The sequence below is a fragment of the Balaenoptera acutorostrata genome, chromosome X (assembly GCF_949987535.1).
Source record: "Balaenoptera acutorostrata chromosome X, mBalAcu1.1, whole genome shotgun sequence".
Lineage (NCBI taxonomy): Eukaryota > Metazoa > Chordata > Mammalia > Artiodactyla > Balaenopteridae > Balaenoptera > Balaenoptera acutorostrata.
Window position 1 is genome coordinate 12,687,544 of NC_080085.1, and position 20,591 is coordinate 12,708,134.

Below are 20,591 nucleotides of genomic sequence, written 5' to 3' on the forward strand. Positions count from 1 at the left end.
AGCTTCGGTTCTCCCACAGAAGATCCTGAGACAAGGGCTCGAGTGCAGGGAGTATATCTGGAAAGTGGTACAGAAAGCACAAGTAAGGAAGAGTAGGAAGGGTGAGCCAGGCAAGGGAGAAAGCCACAAAGGGGGGTTAACGAGCAGGTTACACCTGTGGGCACCTGGGGCTCAATCCCACTGGGAACCATGCCGAGGCACATTAGAATTGACGCATGGAGGGTGGAAGAATCCACTTCCGGGGTCACAAGCAGTCAAAGCTGCACTTTACATTCTGCTACGGGGACAGGTTACTGTTGACTCTTGGCCACGACTCTTTGCCCTTTTGCTTTTCTGCCTCTCAATCTCCTGTTCACTGAAACACCACGATTCAAATATTTGCAGATGTCATCCCCCAAAATATGTAAATGATCCCAGAAAGTACCTGTATAGAGTCCACACTTATAAAAACTGGCAAAGATGACCCAAGCACTTCCTGGGGATTTTAACTGTAACACGTCTCAGACAGGACTAGGATGGTGGCCAGGTTTGGGTCATGCTCTTTAAGTGACAACACCTACCCCTGCAAATGGACTGGAAGATAAATAGAAAATTGTCTCAAAGGCAGCGGAGAGATCTAGAAAGATGAGGACGGAAACTGGCGCAGTGAATGTGGCAGCAACTGGGACATCATGAGTGACCGTGACCTGAACAGCTTCAGGAAAGGTTTGGGGGGCAGTGCTGAGAGGCCAACCCTGATTTCAGTGAGTGGAGGATGGGACAGAAGAGAAGGAAGCCGAGACAGTGACTTGTGATTACTCTTTTCAGAAACATCAGGAAAAGCCCTACGTGGGAGCTAAAAACTGATTGTGAGGGCCCAGGGAAGCATGAGAGAGGAATACAAGGGACCCGTGCAGGTTTCCAGGCGGAGTGCAAGAAGCCATAGAAAGGGACAAGTCCAAGATGTAACAGGCAGAGCAGGGGATGCGGGAAGCTACCAGAAGTGGGTGGGACGGAGCAGCCACACCCAAAGACTAGGAAACCATCAGCCACTCCTCATCTGGGCCATACCTGCAGGTCTCCTGGGTTCAACTGACCAGTGTGTCCACAGAAGTCTTCATGGGCCATGCTGCCCCCTTCCAGGAGGTAAGATACCTTCGGGAGAAAAAAAAAAAAACAGAAGAAAAAGTAGGTGTTGGAGGGCTGTGAAGAGTTGTTCACTTTTTCCACTGAAAATGTGCTGACCAAAGTGTCAGGAGCAACTAAGATGGTTGAGCGAGCTGAGGGGATGAACCTCAGTGACAGGGCCACGCTAGCCCGGGCAACATCTTTGAGAGAATTTCAAGTGGGAGCCCCTTCCTCTGGGCAGATGCAGCCCTGAGCAAGCAGAGCTCCCAGCTGGGTGAGAGGGGCCGCCACTCATACCCTCAGCCCGCCGGGCCGAGGCCCTGCCACGGTGGGTCCCAGAGCCCAGGGTGAGAGAGGCAGCTCCTGTTGAAACAGCAGGAGCCTTGTTACCAAGGCCACGTTCACCCAGGTGTGTGGGACGACAGATCTCAGGCCTCCACACCTTCCTCTACAGGCTGATGGGAGAAATCCAAAGGACGTGTCTTTCCAACACCAGGCACACACACCCATGAGGTGCTCAATAAATGCTGGCGAGATATGTCAAATGAATTCATAGAAATTAAAGTCAACTTTTCCAGAGGCAACTCCGTACTAAATCTAAAAGCATTGTCCGTGTTGAAATTCTGTGTTGTCCGTCACGGTAGCCACTAGCCACAAGTGGCTACGTTTAAAATAATTAAACAAAATAAAAAATTCAGCTGCACGAAATCTCTTGCATTTCTATACACTAATGACGAAAAATCTGAAAGTAAAATTAAGAAAACACTCCCGTTTACCATTGCAACAAAAAGAATAAAATATCTAGGAATAAACCTACCTAAGGAGACAAAAGACCTGTATGCAGAAAATTATAAGACACTGATGAAAGAAATTAAAGATGATACAAATAGATGGAGAGATATACCATGTTCTTGGATTGGAAGAATCAACATTGTGAAAATGACTCTACTACCCAAAGCAATCTACAGATTCAATGCAATCCCTATCAAACTACCACTGGCATTTTTCACAGAACTAGAACAAAAAATTTCACAATTTGTATGGAAACACAAAAGATCCCGAATAGCCAAAGCAATCTTGAGAACGAAAAATGGAGCTGGGGGAATCAGGCTCCCTGACTTAAGACTGTATTACAAAGCTACAGTAATCAAGACAGTTTGGTACTGGCACAAAAACAGAAATATAGATCAATGGAACAGGATAGAAAGCCCAGAGATAAACCCACGCACATATGGTCACCTTATCTTTGATAAAGGAGGCAAGCATATACAGTGGAGAAAAGACAGCCTCTTCAATAAGTGGTGCTGGGAAAATTGGACAGGTACATGTAAAAGTATGAAATTAGAACACTCCCTGACACCATACACAAAAATAAACTCAAAATGGATTAAAGACCTAAGTGTAAGGCCGGACACTATCAAACTCTTAGAGGAAAACATAGGCAGAACACTCTATGATGTAAATCACAGCAAGATTCTTTTTGACCCAGCTCCTAGAGAAATGGAAATAAAAACACAAATGGACAAATGGGACCTAATGAAACTTAAAAGCTTTTGCAGAGCAAAGGAAACCATAAACAAAACCAAAAGACAACCCTCAGAATGGGAGAAAATATTTGCAAATGAGGCAACTGACAAGGGATTAATCTCCGGGATTTACAGGCAGCTCATGCAGCTCAATAACAAAAAAACAAACAACCCAATCCAAAATTGGGCAGAAGATCTAAATAGACATTTCTCCAAAGAAGAGATACAGATTGCCAACAGACACATGAAAGAATGCTCAACATCATTAATCATTAGAGAAAGGCAAATCAAAACTACAATGAGATATCATCTCACAGAGGTCAGAATGGCCATCATCAAAAAATCTAGAAACAATAAATGCTGGAGAGGGTGTGGAGGAAAGGGAACACTCTTGCACTGTTGGTGGGAATGTAAATTGATGCAGCCACTATGGAGAACAGTATGGAGGTTCCTTAAAAAACTAAAAATAGAACTACCATACGACCCAGCAATCCCACTACTGGGCATATACCCTGAGAAAACCATAATTCAAAAAGAGTCATGTACCAAAATGTTCATTGCAGCTCTATTTACAATAGCCAGGACATGGAAGCAACCAAAGTGTCCATCATCGGATGAATGGATAAAGAAGATGTGGCACATATATACAATGGAATATTACTCAGCCATAAAAAGAAATGAAATGGAGGTATTTGTAATGAGGCGGATGGAGTTAGAGTCTGTCATACAGAGTGAAGTAAGTCAGAAAGAGAAAAACAAATACAGTATGCTAACACATATATATGGAATCTAAGGGGAAAAAAAAAGGCCATGAAGAACCTAGTGGCAAGACGGGAATAAAGACACAGACCTACTAGAGAATGGACTTGAGGATATGGGGAGGGGGAGGGGTGAGATGTGACAGGGTGAGAGAGTGGCATGGACATATATACACTACCAAATGTAAAATAGATAGCTAGTGGGAAGCAACCGCATAGCACAGGGAGATCAACTCGGTGCTTTGTGACCACCTAGAGGGGTGGGATAGGGAGGGTGGGAGGGAGGGAGGCGCAAGAGGGAAGAGATATGGGGACATATGTATATGTATAGCTGATTCACTTTGTTGTAAAGCAGAAACTAACGCACCATTGTAAAGCAATTATACTCCAATAAAGATGTTTAAAAAAAAAATTCAGCTGCACTAGTCACATTTTGCAGGTTCAACAGCCCCATGTGCCTAGTGGCCACCACAGTGGACAGCGCAGATTATAACGCATTTCCATCTTTAAAGAAAGTTCTGTTTGACGACACTGATCTTGGTAAATAAATCTGAGTATCGGCAGCCATCTATGGTAGGCATTCTGTGCAGGGAGCAAAACCTTCCTGGGAGCGTCTGCAATCACAGTACCTCTTGGCAGAATGGAATACCACCGATTCTAAACAGCACTAGAAAATCGAGCCCTTCTTATTTCATGATTTCACTAAACGGAAAAATCAAGCAGCTCTAAAATTCTCATTTTAAAAACGATTGTGATTATCCTAACTAACAAAAATGAAAAAGACACCCAACTACCTAGCATTTTAAACTACCCCAGGGACATGGTAACATCTGAAATGAAGATTTAACACAGAAAGCTTAAAACGCCATTTGTACATTGGTGCTGGGGTCCTCTCTGTACCACTCTATTTAGATTCGACTTTCCATTTTGCTCATTTTGTACACACTTATGAAATTCATCTGTAATGCCAACAAGAAATACCAATCAGCCACAACAGTTCTGAAAGGTGTCTGCAAAACATGTTTACTGGCAAACCACGCGTGGCTCCCCGCCTCAGGCTTACGGGTGACAACTCCGATCATTTGCATCATTGGATGAAGTTTTCATATTCTAGCTATCCAAATGCTTTCTTTAAAGCGTAATGTGTTTATCCGTTTTAACCTTGGAAACTGTACTTCAAAACTCTCTTTAACCATTATTAAAAGAGCAAACCAGAAAATGCAGTCTGCAATTAAAATCCCAACATCTCTTGTAATTATGTAAGCCAGATCTAATTTTTGCTCAAAGACTCATTCCACCAAATATAACAATTTAAGTCACTACTTAAAAAGAGTAAATAATACTTTTTAAGCAACAAATCACAAATCTCTAAAACCACAAAAAAAGAGTAGAAATATTATATTTCAACAGGAAAGAAAAACAAAAACAATATACCCAAGAGGTAAGAGAAGAGAAAATATCTATGAAGGTTTCAGCATATATATCAGATACTACTGTTTTACACAAATAAGATTATTTCCTCCTCCATACAAGAACGCATTATATATGTCTAGGCCAGATTGTTTTTGCAGTCTATGTTTTTGCTGTATCCTAAGGCATAAAAAGTAGATCTAACTAATCTTTTTTAATATGAAAATTCAAAAAGTTGTTTCATAACCTGTAAGTGGCAATGGGTTTCTGATCATTTTCCTATACATTTGTGTATTTAGGAACTAGCCAAAAGATTATCAATTCATAGATGTAAAACTTACAACAGAATAAGTTTTAAATAATAAAGATTTATGAATTCATTGAACAAATAGTCATTGAGGTCTTCCAATGGAAACGACACAGAAAATATCAATAATTGTTTTCATGAAGCTCATATTCTCATGCAGAAGAGAGTAATTGGGAATAAAATATGGAGTAAGGTTCCTGCTGGGTAAGTACATGGTCGTGTGAGGAGCACAGGAAGGGTTTAGCTCACACTTGGGTGCCAGATAAAGCTTCTCGGAGGAAGTGAGTCCTAAGGAGGGAAGGGAGTAAGCCAGACAAAAAAAGATGGCAGTGAAGGTGGGCCAGGAGTGTGTTTCAGGCACATGTGAAGACCAAGAAGTGAGAGAGATCATGACTCACTCAAAGAACACGAATGGCAAGAGATAAGAGACGAGAGAGACGAGAAGGGGCCACAAAATAAAACCAAGCATAGCACTAACACTAGATTCAGCCATGACCTCGGTCTCCTATATCAGTGTGACCCCTGCTCCATCAGCAGGGCAGGACCTCCCACACAGTGTTAGGGAAAACCTCCGCTGCCCTTGGTGATATCTCCCTCCCCATGGAGGGTACTCCATTAATACTCCTCAACTCTTGCTGTATCTCACCCACCCCTCCATAGTGGGAAGGAAACAGCTTGATCTCATTGGTGGACTTGAAAGAAGCAGCTGCGCTCACATAGCTGAACCCTGTTTCTCCTCTTCCTCTTTGGGAATCAGCCTGCCACAGAAGGTCAGGGTCCTCTTCCGCTCTTTGCCTCTGTGAGAAGGGCCAGCCCCCATGGCAGTGGCCTGCAGGGCTCCAGCACAGTCCGTGAGGTCTGAATAGAGTCTGCCTCAGTTTCAGGTGCTGTATTCAGAAGCCCAGCTGCCTGCAGATATAAGCCACATTTGACAGTATCAGCTTTATTGGAAATAAAGATCTATTTTTGTCTGCTATCTTTCTTACTCTTTCATCTCAACTGGTTCGGAATTCAGGCCAGGAAAGCAGGCCATCGTTTATTCTGCCTCTTCACGTTCCCAACTCAGGGCAATTTAAGACCTGGTACTGTCATGCTCTTGAAATCTTATACTGCAGCCTTATAAACAACCCACCTCTTCTGGAGCAAATTTTATTGAGTGCCGGATCTTGAAACCAAGTATTTGTAGAGCACTTACTACAGCGCAAATCAAGCTGGCTGACACGAGGACTCTTTGTGTGTCATCCTGCAGAACAATGTCACTGAGGTATAGTGTGTACAGAATGGCCTTGGTAGCAACCTTTATCCCAGCAAGTGACAGACAGATGGCTACAGACACTGGAGGGTCTAGATTGTGGTTAATTGTATGTGTCAACTTGGCTGGGCTAAGGGATGCCCAGATAGCTGGTAAAACATTATTTCTGGGCGTGTCTGTGAAGGTGTTTCTGGATGAGATTAGCATTTGAATCAGCAGACTGAGGAAAGAAGATCCACCATCGCCAGTGTGGGTGGGCACCATCCAATAGAACAAAAAGCTGGAGGAAGGATGACCTGTTGCTCTCTCTTCTTCAGCTGGGACGACAATCTTCTCCTGCCCTCAGACATCAAAGCTCCTGGTTCTTAGCCTTCGGATTCTGGGCCTCGGTCTGAATTATACCGCCAGCTTTCCTGGTTCGTCAGCTGGTAGACGGTAGACTGTGACATTTCCCCACCTTCCTTAATCACACGAGCCAATTCCTATAATAAATCTCCTCTTACACAATCTCTATATATCCAATTGGTTCTGTTTCTCTGGAGAACCCTGACTAGATTTTAAGTCTAAAACCCCCTCCTGGAAACTTGCTATCGTAATGGCAACAGTACAACATTGGCACGGGAACAAAGGAGATCCATTTGTAGGGGAAATTAACATATAATGACAGCAATTTCAAATCAGTGGGGCAAGGATGCCTTTTCCAATAAACGGTATTGGAACACGTGACTGACCATATGAGATATGACTAAAACAATGTTCACAACCTAAAAGTTGAGAGCTATATTGTATTCGGCGGGCACACTAAGGACCTCAAGCCCGTGAAGCAGCAGCTCAAGTAAACCTGAGAAACTGCTCCGAGGCGGCGAAGGGGGAGGCAGGATATACAGGAGTTTTGCAACAAAGGGCAGGTAGTCTGAACGTCGAAAGGTTACTGTTAATTAAAGAAAACCGGATATCTCAAGTTAAGGAATTTAGCGCTTTTTTATATATGGGAAGATGCAAGAGTCTGGGCTCACTGAAATCCTTCCTTTGATATGCACCTCAGCTGTCTGGGGCCAGTATCCTGTGTTTTCACATCCTGAGTTTCCTCAGGGCTCACCGCGGGGAGTGGCTGCAGTCTGAAGGCTGCTAGATGGCAGGTATTCTTCCCTTCCTGAGTTTACTCAGGGCTCACCAGCTCACCTGGCTGCTATCCCTGAGGATTGTGACATCCTTTGTTTACAGATATGGCAGGAAGTATTTTATTTCTCAGAGAAAAGAGAGTAAGCCCCCACAACATGCAGAAACGTGTTCCAAATGGATTAAGGATTTTAAAAATACACTTAGAAGATTTAAATCTAAGGAGACAACAAGAATCCAAAATGTCTGCACAAATCTATCTCAGCAATGTTTATTATGATGGCAAAAAGACAGGAACAATCTGGACGATGGGTTAATAGGGTACATTTAGCTAAATAATGGTACAGCCATACAAGAGGATATTATTATGCACCTGTTAAAAAGTGATACAGATCTTTATTCACTGACACAGAAAAACAAAATATTATTTAATCAAAAAAGCAGGCTACAGAACAGCAATTGTATTTAAAGGGTCAAAGGCAATGATGCATTTAAATGGGTTCATTCAAAGAAAACTGTAGCCAGTCATGCTGTGTACCCATGTAAGTGCCTGGATGGACACGTGTCAAAGTGTGAACAAAGGTCATCTCCAAAGGGTGGAAATGCAAGTACGTTTTATTATCTGCTTTCTTTTCTGCTGGTCTACGTTTTCTGCAATGAGTAGTTTACTTTTTTACAATGGAAACTTTTTTTATTTTGGGAAAATAAAAAGATGTTGCCACTAATCAGTGAATGAAAGTAAGTGATATGCTTTATTGTGCATAGATGCTGGTGAATACTGGTTCCCTGTGTGGGTAAACTGGGGCTGGAAGGAAGGCAATAAGACATAAGGCAAAACACTAAGAATCAGAATAACTCCCTATTACCTGTGAGGACCACATAGCTGGCTCTGACTTTAATATGCTGCTAGATGGGAAAGATCTGGAATTCTTATAGAGGGCACTCATGCCAAAATAAGAATTAAGCACTTAGGACTCCATACAAAGCTTAAGAATTTCAGAGGACAAATTAAAAGCTTCCAAACTTCATACAACCAGCCAAACTACACTGAGCAGTGTCTAGAATTGCTTTCCTTTTCCTGTTATTCATGTACTTTTAATTAAAATAACTGCATAATAAAGGCAAATTTCTTTCTGTTTGGGCTGAAGCTCCCCTTTGGCTTCTCAAAGGAGTCTCTTTCAAATCATGTTCTTTCCCTCCCCCAAGATCTTTCAATTATCCAAGCCTAGGGACTTTCAAGTTGTTAATCATCTAAAAATATGTCAAGCAACTTTCAAAAGTAAATTGTCGGGAACATGAGTCATTTAAAGATGAAAATTTACATGGATATCAAAAGAGATATTTTTGTTTGTTTGGGTTTTTTTTTTTTTTTGCAAATTTTATTTTAGGGAGCAGTTCCAACACTGTAAAAGACTGAGGAGACCATTATTGCCCCCTTTTTCCCCTACGTTTGCGGTGTGGATGTCCTCTTTTCTCTGGCAATACACAAGTAAACAGCATCTCCCCTATCCTAAATAAAATCTGAATTACAGAAGTCTGGCCAACGACGCTTTACTGAGTCCGTAATGCCTACCTTTTACTACTTAAAGCAAAAAACACGCTTTTAGCCTTTGGGGAAATAATAATCAGAAACCGAGGAAATTTTATTTACTATCTTTTATTTATTTATTTATTTTTGCTAAGTGCTGTAAATGTTACACTGAGACCTTAAGGATAAATTAACGTCTGCAGAGGATTAAAAAAAAACAAACAAACCTCAGGCAGTACTTTGAGAACTGACATGATCCAGATGATTTTTTAGGACATTACATAATCGCAAACACCTGGAGAATTGCCGTGGGTGGTTGATGGGATTGGGAGTGTTATGTTTAAACTTGAGACTTGCATGTGTCTAATTAAGTAAGAAATCTGTAATTTGAAACAGGTGTTTTCTTAACGGACTTGACGTGCTTCCTGGTCCTGCTGCATCCTTCCTCCTCCTGGTCCTAAACTTTCCACGGGTCTTTACTAAATATTTGTGCTTCCTTGTCAGTTCTTATTTGTTTGTGTGTTTGTATTTGGAAAGGGAAAGACACAAACCCACAACAGTAATGAAAGTAAAGCATCACCTGCAATATGAAGTTTAGAGAAGGTGTACTTCAAGGAGCTATAAATGAATCCTGAAGAATTACAGCACCAAACAGAGTTTGTTGTTTCTGGTTGGTATTTAGGAAGAAGAGTGTCATGACCTCATTCCCTGTTACAGATGCAAAACGCATTCTTTAAAAGAAAAAGATTATATTATAGATTAAACTCTGTTTTCTTTTAATTTCCATTTGCCCTAAAATGGTGCCCTTTTCTCTATTGGTAGCTGAGTAGGAAAAAGAGAAAAACAAAACAAAAACACGGGTTGAGGTCATGGCTGATGAGAGAGGCCGGCAAGGAACATCTTGCGTAACCGAAGCGGCTAACTGGTCTTCAAGGACAGAAACAGCATGTTTGAATCCATACAATTCAGGACCCAACTTATTTTACAAAAATGTCTTAATTTCTTGAGCAATCACTGAGAAACCTGGAAATTCACACCCTGCCCCCAAGTTGGCTCATCCAATCACGACCCCACAAAAACACCTTCACAAGTGCCAGAAGGTGGTTTGCACAAAAGAGGAAAAGAGAAGCAACATGGTTTAGGTATTCAGCCAAGGGGCAAACCCGAACTTTTAACGCTCTGCCACAACCCCCGGAGACGCCCCCTGCTGGCGAAGCCCTGCCTCGGGAGCCACTCGGGCACTGGAGCCTGGGTGGGAACCTGGGCTTTGCCACTTATTTACCAGGTGTGAGATGTGGGGTGAAGTCCTTAACTTCTCGGAGGCTCAGTTTCTTCACTTACAACAGGGACCTAGGCAATGAACTCACCGAGCATGGTGAGGGCTAACCGAGGTGATGTGTGCAAAGCACATAACAAGTGTTCAGTAAGTTCTAGAATCAGCACACATACGTTTGCCACATTCCTCGAGCAGAGATCCTGTTCATGGGTCCTCCCTCTGGTCCTCACTGGAGCTTCCTGGAATGATTTCCCCCGATATTCTCATGGTTTGCGTCCTCACTTCGTTCAGGCCTCTGCTCAAATATCACTGCCTAGGGACTTCCCTGGCGGTCCAGTGGTTAAGACTTAGCCTTCCAATGCAGGGGGTGCGGATTCGATCCCTGGTCAGGGAGCTAAAATCCCACATGCCTCACAGCCAAAAAAACCAAAACATAAAACAGAAGCAATACTGTAACAAATTCAATAAAGACTTTAAAAATGACCCACATCAAAAAAAAAAAAATGTCACTGCCTAAGAGAGGCCACCCCCAACCAGGTCATCTAATTGGTCAATCCATTCTCAATCCTCCTACTCTGTTTCTTCTTCCTAGCTTTTTCATGAAGGGCACTATATTATATAATTATTTGGTTATTCATTTATTGTCTGTCTTCCCTAAGAAAATGCAACCTCCCTGAAGGCTAGAACATATAGCTGACACTGAAGATGGATGGATGGATGGATGGATGGATGGATGGATGAAAGGAAGGAAGGAAGGAAGGAAGGAAGGAAGGGCAGCATCTTGTATTTGCATAGCATTTCAGCACTTAAAAAGCATATGATCCTGGGAATATATTATCACCTACACGATACTGATGAAAACATGGTGGCTTAGTGTGATTAAGTTTACACCATTAATAGTAGCAGAGGGGCTTCCCTGGTGGCGCAGTGGCTGAGAATCTGCCTGCCAATGCAGGGGACACGGGTTCGAGCCCTGGTCTGGGAAGATCCCACATGCCACAGAGCAACTGGGCCCGTGAGCCACAACTACTGAGCCTGCGCGTCTGGAGCCTGTGCCCCGCAACGGGAGGGGCCGCGATAGTGAAAGGCCCGCGCACCGCGATGAAGAGTGGCCCCCACTTGCCGCAACTAGAGAAAGCCCTCACACGAAAACTAAGAGACCCAACACAGTCATAAATAAATAAAAATAAAATAAATAAATAAAGTATTAAAAACTATTACATCAGGGTTCAATTTAAAAAAAAAAAAAGAAAAGAAAAAGAAGCTCACTATTTAAAAAAAAAAAAAAAAACTACACCAAAAAAAAAAAAAAATAGTAGCAGAGAAAGGACTTAACATTTTCTGTCTCTGAGAATAAAACTATCTTCACTCTCGCACAGTGTCCCACAAATGCTGGCGCCATCTTGGCAGTAACACAGGTGCTGTGAGCACCGCGCCTGCCTTGGAGGAGACAGCTGACGGGAGCTGCAAGAGGAGCCAGGGCTGCCAACTGCGAGGGCTTTAGGCAACCTGGCACCTCTGGCAAAGAAAGGGTCCTTGCTATTGTACACAAAGCTGAAAACAGGCTTTGGGATTCCCAGGTGAAGTGGAGAAGAGGCTGATGGAGGGACAGGCAGCCCCATGATCCCGCGATGAGGGGATCATGGGATCCTTCTCTGGTGTGGACGTTGACGAGTTCTACCCAACAACGTCTAACTACAGAGCAATGAACAAGTGACTTGAAAACAATTTTCCTTTTCTATTTTTCTGTTGCTCCCCTCACAAAAGTCTCCCAAATTTACTAATTTTCCTTTCATCCTGAATACAATTTCAGACATGCACATCGAGGTTCTATGATGATCACATTCCCAAATCTACTCAGGCTGAACTGCAAACTTCCTGAGAATCTTCCAGCTGCTTCTAGAACCCCAGATTCAGACATGCCCTTCCTCTTCAAACTCCACTCAGGAGTCAACCCTTTGGGGGAATCTCTTCAGACAAACTACCCCTGGCTCCCCATGTCGTCAGGCCAGCCTCTTAACTGATACCACTTACATCTTGTAAAACTGTGGTCAAGGCGTTCACGTCCATTGTTTCATTTCCCATGTTATACTGAAGGGGCTTCTAGGGAATGGTGTGCCAGCTTCTAGAATTACCCCAATTTCCCACATACAAAAGCACTATGTCTGTACCCAGCGGGAAAGTGGGTAGTTCGAAGCATTGTTGCTTAAGAGTGCCCTCTGCTGATCCTTATGATGCGTGCTCACTTTTTTTCTTTTAAAATCAGTTCTCGCCAAACCAGGGAGCTGTCTGGCTAAAAGATCCACCGATGACTAATATGTCTTCCAGCCCGAGCGCGTTGTCTCTGCTCAAAGATCACGTGTCCATGGGGCAGGCTGCCCTCTATTCATCAAGGGAGGGGCTGTGTTGTGGTGTAGAAGTGAGTTTTCCTCTAGTTAAAAGCTGTCAAGGCCGACACCCAAGAAAGAAGGGCCTGAAACGCTCCTCCGCATACATGGTCCTAGGCAGGCTTGGGGCTCACAGGGCTCTTACAGAGACAGTTAAGGGAATCATGTCGATTTCCCTCTTGTTTTAATATTTTGTTCAAATTTCATTATAATAATATTTAACTTAATTAAGCAGCTGACACCTTTTGGTGGGTGATTTCTAATTATTCCTGATTCAATTCATTGTAAGGATCTAATTTCTGAATGTTTCAGTGAATGTGTTCATTGCACTTGATGTTATTGGGCCACAGTTCTCGGGATTTTGGACTTCAAGAAGCAATAAAACATTTTATAATAAGGGGGTGTGATACAGAGATGCCAATTTTTGTCTTTCTTTTGTCTTTTTAAATAATCCTTTAATTTTGGAATATTTTTTAATCTCTTTTTCTTTTTATTTCATTTCAGCCTGCACAAGAGAAAATGTCATCACAAACTCATAAACGGGAAGTTAGAAAGCACCCAAGGGGAACGCAATGATTATCCCTTCCCTACCTTCAGGGAGCTACTGGTAACTGCAGCAGGGAGGACGCTACTAAAACATGTAGCTAAGAGAAGCAAATGTTGCAGAGAAGTACAATTAGTCCCACTGGACACAGAAGAAAGATTAATCCTGATGAGGATGAATCTAGAGGAATGGGGGAGTAACTCATGGAGAAGGCAGCCCCCCAGCTGGTCCCTAAAGGACTGAAATATTGGGGAAAAGCTGGGGTGGGTGGGGCAAAACGGTATAGAGAAGGAGGAAAAGAATCTTTAGGTTGTAATAAAAGGTCATAAGCAACTAAAGCACCATTTTGTTAATTATCATGTTATTCCTAATCATGAATGGTCTCCTTGTGGCTACAAGAAGTTAAATGATTGGCCCTTAAATATCCCGGCAGTCAACCAACCCAATCCATTTCCTCATTATACCGGAAGTTCTGAGAAGTGAGAGCATTACTTTGCACTTATGGGCAGGAAAATCCAGGTCCCTGAACCATGAGAGCAGTGGGTCCCACACTAAGTAACAGAAGGAGTATGAGGTGTTCACAGTTTGAGGATCTGTGCCACCTGTGCAACCTCACTTCAAATGCTATGAACGTGTCTAGGTACTGAAACACTATCAGATGTACAGAATGGGAACTTTGTTCCAGGAGTGGGAGCATGGAAGAGTGGACCGGTGTGGGCCTGGGATCAGAGGGGCCCACCTGCCTTGTATGGGCCGTGAGCTTGACAAGTCACCACTTCTCTGGCCTCTGTTTCCTCATCTGTAAAATGGGGGGTGGGCATGTGTGCTAACAATTCCTGCTTTTCAGGGTTGCTGTGAGGTTTAGAGCTAAAGTAGACAAAGCATGTGAAGCTTCTCATAAAACAGGTAGCTAATATTACTGCGTGGCAAATTTCCTTTGCATTTACTCCTGTATGTTCAGGCATTTCATTTGAAAAAGAGTGTATTGACGGGTAACTCTGAAGAAGCTTTGCTAATAGTGCTGAACATTTGGGAGAAGCTTTTTGTCATGTAATGATCTATGTTAATTTACTTTAGACTTATTTTTAGTCTCACTTAGGAAGCATTACTTTATATTTGGTAACATTAAAGAATGTTTAATGACTAGTATATAGTCTTTATTACATCCCCCTCCAATTTGTCTACTTAAGAACTCTGGGAATGTAGTCTCTCAGACATGAATGGTTTCTGTTTGTGATTGGAATCGGGTGGGGGAGTGGGGCAGAGGGAGAAATTGGTTGGGAATATATTTCGACTGCTTTCAAAGAATATTTCCATTGAACTGCTTCTTTCCCTCATATGACCTATGCTGGGAGCTGTCCTGGGCACTGCAGGGTATTCAGCGGCATTCCTGGCCTCTACCCACTAGATGGCAGTAGCACCCTCCAGTTGGTATAACCAGCATGGTCTCCAGACATTGCCACAAGACCCTGTGCAGACAAAATCACCCCCAGTTGAGAACCACTGACACAGTCTAAAAGCCAGACTTTTAGACTAAAGATGGTTCTAATTTCAAAAAGACTGCATTAACTTGGGAGTTTTAGGATATAAATATTGGTCATTCATTCATAACTAGAGATGGAGCTTGGCTTTGAAGGCCTTCCCCAATGATGGCCCAACCTACAGCTTTAGATCCTGCCCCACCCTACACATCCAATTTTTATGTCCGACTAAACTACTCCCCGTTTCTAGTTTATCCCCGTACTATGTCCTCTACTTTTTCCTCTGCTGTGCAGTCAGTCATACCTAACTTACTCCTTAAGGTTTTACTAAATGGCCAACTCTTCCCTGAAACCCTCCCAGACTTGTTAGAAGTGCTAGCTTCTCCCTCAGAATGCGAAACTTCACCAGTTGGACCTCTCTTGTTCCTCCTTAATCATTTTCTAACTTTCTTACAAACTGGAAGTCCTCTGCCCCCACTTGTAAACTCATGCACACGCATCCGCATGCACACACACACACACACACACAATTTAAATTTCCTTTCGGACAGGGAACACGTTGAGGAGGAGAAAGTTATGTTTTTTAATTTGAAGCACTTTTAAATTTCGTTGGCACCCTTAATGGTGCACAAATGTTTCCTAGAGGAAGCTGCCCCTAGATCATACCCCACCCCCCTTCCACTCTGGCATATGTTATTAACTTGTCTGGTTGACTGGAACAGAACACAAACGAGGTCGATTTTATGTGGAGAAGGCAGACCCAAGATGAAGGCCTCAGCAAGAGTTCCTGGAGAGCAAGTGAGTGCCAGGACCTTCATCGACCGTGAGAGCGCTGTTTATCTTCAAATATGGCGTGTGAAGAGGGAATTTTGAAAATATATTTTAAATAACCAATACACATGGTCCAAATTCTAATGGTACAAAGAGAAAAAGAGGGTTAGAGTGAAAATTAACTCTTTCCCACTCTCCCTCATCACCCAGTAACCTTCCCTGGAAGGTACATTATCAGCTTCTTGGGTGTCCTTTGAGAGAGAATCAAGGCATTCCCAAGAATCAAAGTATGAGTGGAAACAACCTGAACGTCCATCAAGAGATGACTGGATAAACAAAATGTGACACAGCCATACAATGGCTATTAGTCATAAAAGGGAATAAGGTTCTGACACATGCTACAACGTGGATGAAGCTTGAAAACATTATGCTAAGTGAAAGAAGCCAGTCACAAAAGACCACATACTGTATGATTCCTTTTATATGAAGTGTCCGGAATAGGCAAATCCATAGAAACACAAAGTTTCAGAGGTTGTCAGCGGTTGGGGGACGTGGTAATGCGGATTAACTGCTAATGGGTGATGGCTTTCTTTTGGGGGGTGATGAAAATGTCTGGAATCAGTGGTGATACTTGCACAATCTTATGAATATACTAAAAACCACTAAATTTTCAAAAAAGCTTTGTGAATATATATTTTTATCTGTTGTTATATGTTTTCTCTCTAAGCACCATCTTCTTTCGGTATTGTTACATGAATTCTGTAATTTTGTTTTCTTTGCATCAGTGTAATCTGTGGAAGTCATCATTCATTCAGATAGTCCACCTTCCCCACAATAAATAATAAACCATTTTTGGGAAAGAACAAAGGTACAGTCTTTGCTCTTTATACAAATCCCACATTATGCCATAACAATTTTGTACCTTGCCTCTGTCGCTTTCCAACTATCATGAAGATTATTCTTTATCAGGACCTATGAAGCTGTGACATTCTTCTACCAGCTGGGTAGTACGTCATTATATGCACACATGTATGTGAACCATAGTCCTCAACTGGGGGCAATGTGGTGGCCTCCCTGCCCAAAGCGGACAACTGGCAATAATACCTGGAGACACTTTTTCTTGTCGCCACTGGAGGTAACGGGGTGCTATCGGCAGCCGGTGAGGAGGGGACGGGATGCAGCTGAACATCCTACAATGCACAGACCCCCGCAGCAAAGAATGATCCACCCAAAATGTCAATAGCGCCACGGGTGAGAAACCTCGATTTAAACAGACCATGATTCATGAAAATTTAAGTTATTTATAATATCTGCTTTTATAAATAATGTTGCATAATATTCCACCTTCCAGACATACAAAAATTTCCTTACATATAATCTCCACATATATAATCATTTCCTTTTTATTTTGGATACTTACTCTGTTACTTTTTTTCTTTTTTTGACTTTTTAATATTGCACTGGAAGAAACATTTGTATAACAAGCCTCTGTTCTTATGTTGTTTTTGTTTTTTTCAGGAAATTATTAGATTCCTAGAAGTAGGATAATTGGATTAAAGGAGAAATACTTTTTGCCCTGGAATTATAAGGGGTCTTATTGCTATTATGAATGGGACTGCCCCCCCCCCATTATATCTGGCTATTGACTTTGGGCAGGAAAGTGGGTGATTTTTGCATAGTTATTTTCTATCCAGCCATTTAGTAAGAGGTTTTGGTTGATGTTCTTAGCATGGTGGTGCCGAGGGGTGTCCTGGGGGTGAGCGTGGCTTTAGCTTCCTTCCTATAATCTGTTAGTGTCACCCCCAATCCACGCCAAATAAATGTATACGCTAAAATCCACATGCTGCAGTGTAACCGTAACTTTAGAACAAGTCCTGTGCCCTCCATCGTCCTCCAATCACATCACCACCCAAAGCTGGACGCAGCCACCGTGGGGTTTCCTTTTATTAGCATATTACCTACAAATAAATAATTTGTCCTCCTCCTTTCCAATAGCTCTCTTATTAATAGCGTCAAAGCTTCCAGAACCATATTCAATCGTGATGGTGCTGGTAGACATTCTCATCTTTTTCTCACAGTGACAGGAACATGTCAATACCTCCATGTCAGAGATGAGAGAGGATGTTCCGTGAACAATAGTCTTTCTGATGTTCAGAAAATATCCTTCTTTCCTAGTTTTCCTAGAGTATTTTTTTTTCTTTCCAGAATAGATTTTTTTAAACGTTATGTTTTTATAATTAAATTTATTTACTTATTCATTTTTGGCTGTGTTGGGTCTTCTTTGCTTTGCACAGGCTTTCTCTAGTTGTGGCGAGCGGGGGCTACTCTTCATTGCGGTGCATGAGCTTCTCATTGTGGTGGCTTCTCTTGTTGTGGAGCACGGGCTCTAAGCGCGCAGGCTGCAGTAGTTGTGGCACGTGGGTTCAGTAGTTGTGGCGCACAGGCTCTAGCGCGCAGGCTCAGTAGTTGTGGCGCACAGGCTTAGTTGCTCCGCGGCCTGTGGGATCTTCCTGGACCAGGGCTCAAACCCGTGTCCCCTGCATTGGCAGGCGGATTCTTAACTACTGCGCCACCAGGGAAGTCCCTCCAGAATGGATTTTGAATTCAATCAAGCTTTTTTTTTCCCCAGCTTTGATTCAACGATGGTATGGTTTGGGTTTGAAAGTGCAATGCAAATTAGAAAAAACAGGCTGCGTGGGAGACGGGAGGTTTGGGTCCAGTTGTAAGTTTTAGGTGTGAATCAACAGAACCCTACCCTTCCTCTAGAGGTATTGTTCAGAGGTTGCATGCAAATGCTGCTGGCTGCCAACCAGTAAACATTAGTCTGGCTTTTCTGATGGGCACACCCTTGGAAACAGAGCGGGTTTGTTCTCCTGAACAAAATCAAAGAACCTGCTGAGGCTTGTGGTGAAAAACTTGATAAAACATTTCTAAGCCCAACTAAGGACAGAATGGACCAGACCATCCTAAAACATTCCTGCGAAGCAGGCAGGACGGTTACTCCTAACCATTCTTCAATTGAAGCAGGAATGATCAACCAGGTTGGTTTCCCCAGGACAGAGGGGTTCCTAGGAACACGGGCCTTTCAGTGCTAAAACCTGGAAAGTCCTGAGGCTATAATTTAAAGGATGATTTTGAAAGGTACAAAATGGTAGGTGAAGGGTTCATCAACAGTGTGTGAAATTGAAGCACTTCTCTTTCAGGCAAAACTAAATTGGGGCAGGGCGTGGATTAAAAAGGAAGAGTGTTGCGCATTTTTTCACATGGTTCTTTGTTCTGAGCATATAGAGTTGCCCTAAACAAATCAAGATATCAGGCCTGACCAGAAATAGGTAACTGCAAAATCATTCCACCCTTTACCACTTGGCCTTTCAAAACAATGCTCCCCGGAGTCCAAACTACAGGCAGGAAATTCTGCGTGCATTTTCCCCTTTGTCTTGGGACCACCAGCTGTGCCTCCTCCAGGGCCTTCCTTCTTCCTCAACTTTTATGCAAGTTTTTAACAGAATGTATTTCGCTATCTAAACCGAAGAGTTAAGTTTTAGAAAATGATTAGCCATTAACTCAGTAAAATCAGGTTCTTGTTCTTAGCTCATAGAGTTATAATATTTCTTGGATAAAGAAGATGTGGTACATATATACAACGGAATACTACTCAGCCATAAAAAAGAATGAAATAATGCCATTTGCAGTAACATGGATGGACCTAGAGATTATCATACTAAGTGAAGTAAGTCAGGAAGAGAAAGATGAATACCATATGATATCACTTATATGTGGAATCTAAAATATGACACAAATGAACTTATCTATGAAACAGAAACAGACTCAGAGACATAGAGAACAGACTTGTGGCTGCCAAGAGGGAGGGGAGGTGGGAGAGGGATGGATTGGGAGTTTGGGGTTAGCAGATGCAAACTAGTATATATAGGATGGATAAACAACAAGGTCCTATTGTATAGCACAGGGACTATATTCAATATCCTGTGATAAACCATAATGGAAGAGAATATGAAAAAGTATATATATATAAAACTGAATCACTTTGCTGTACAGCAGAAATTAACACAACATTGTAAATCAACTATACTTCAATTAAAAAATAATAATATTTCTGGTTTGGAGGGTCATCTAGATAAGTGATTCCTAGGTTGAGTTGGCACCTGAGATTCCAGGTGATACCACTGCTGGTTCACGGATCACACCTGAGGTAATAATAATTTTGCAGGAAAATATTCTCCACATTTCTTTGATCATGTATCAGTATTAGTTTAAAAAAATGTGAACAGGGACTAAACAACATATATTTAGTTCTATTTTATATTCATGTGTTAGTCCAGCATAATTTCAGTTTTCTTTAAAAATATAAACATGAGCTCTAATATTTTATTTCAGCACAGCACTGACTCATCTCGCACAAAACCTATTTTGAGGACCATTGATCTTGATAACATACCCATTATGTTAACATGCAGTGCATGCTTGTATTTCTCCAGGCATAAGAAAATCACTGATCCAGGGGACCTATTCCATCTTTGCATAAGGAATTGTTAAAAAGGTCTTCCTTCTATCGGGTTGTACCTATGCTTTGTACCTAAAGGTCTAGCTTTGGGGGCGTGCGAAACAAGCCAAATCCTTGTTAACACTATTTCAACTCCTATCACTGAAAAGGGCCTGATTTCCTTAATATGCAAAGAGCATTTATAAAGCAATAAGAATAATACCACCAACCCAACAGAACAAAATAGGCCAAGAATATAAACATGTATGGTAAAAAGATGTTTAAAAATGAAAAGAAGGGCTTCCCTGGTGGCACAGTTGTTAAGAATCCGCCTGCCAATGCAGGGAACACGGGTTCAAGCCCTGGTCCGGGAAGATCCCACAGGCCATGGAGCAACTAAGCCCGTGAGCCACAACTACTGAGCCTGCGCTCTAGAGCCCGCGAGCCACAACTACTGAGCCCACAGGCCACAACTACAGAAGCTCGCATGCCTAGAGCCTGTGCTCCACAACAAGAGAAGCCACTGCAATGAGAAGCCCATGCACTGCAATGAAGAGTAGCCCCCGCTCACCACAACTAGAGAAAGCCCACGCGCAGCAACGAAGACCCAATGCAGCCAAAAAT

At 42.4% G+C, this 20,591-nt stretch overlaps 1 protein-coding gene across 6 annotated transcripts in view; it reads right to left on the reverse strand.

Annotated features, from left to right (window-relative positions):
- Positions 1-20,591, reverse strand: part of PIR (pirin) — a 103,857-nt gene that overhangs the window by 60,469 nt on the left and 22,797 nt on the right. For all 6 annotated transcript variants that reach the window (XM_007174237.2, XM_007174233.2, XM_007174236.2 and 3 more), the window contains exon 4: positions 1,051-1,134. In XM_007174237.2, coding sequence (XP_007174299.2) covers positions 1,051-1,134 — 84 coding nt within the window. The remainder of the gene's footprint in view (positions 1-1,050; positions 1,135-20,591) is intronic.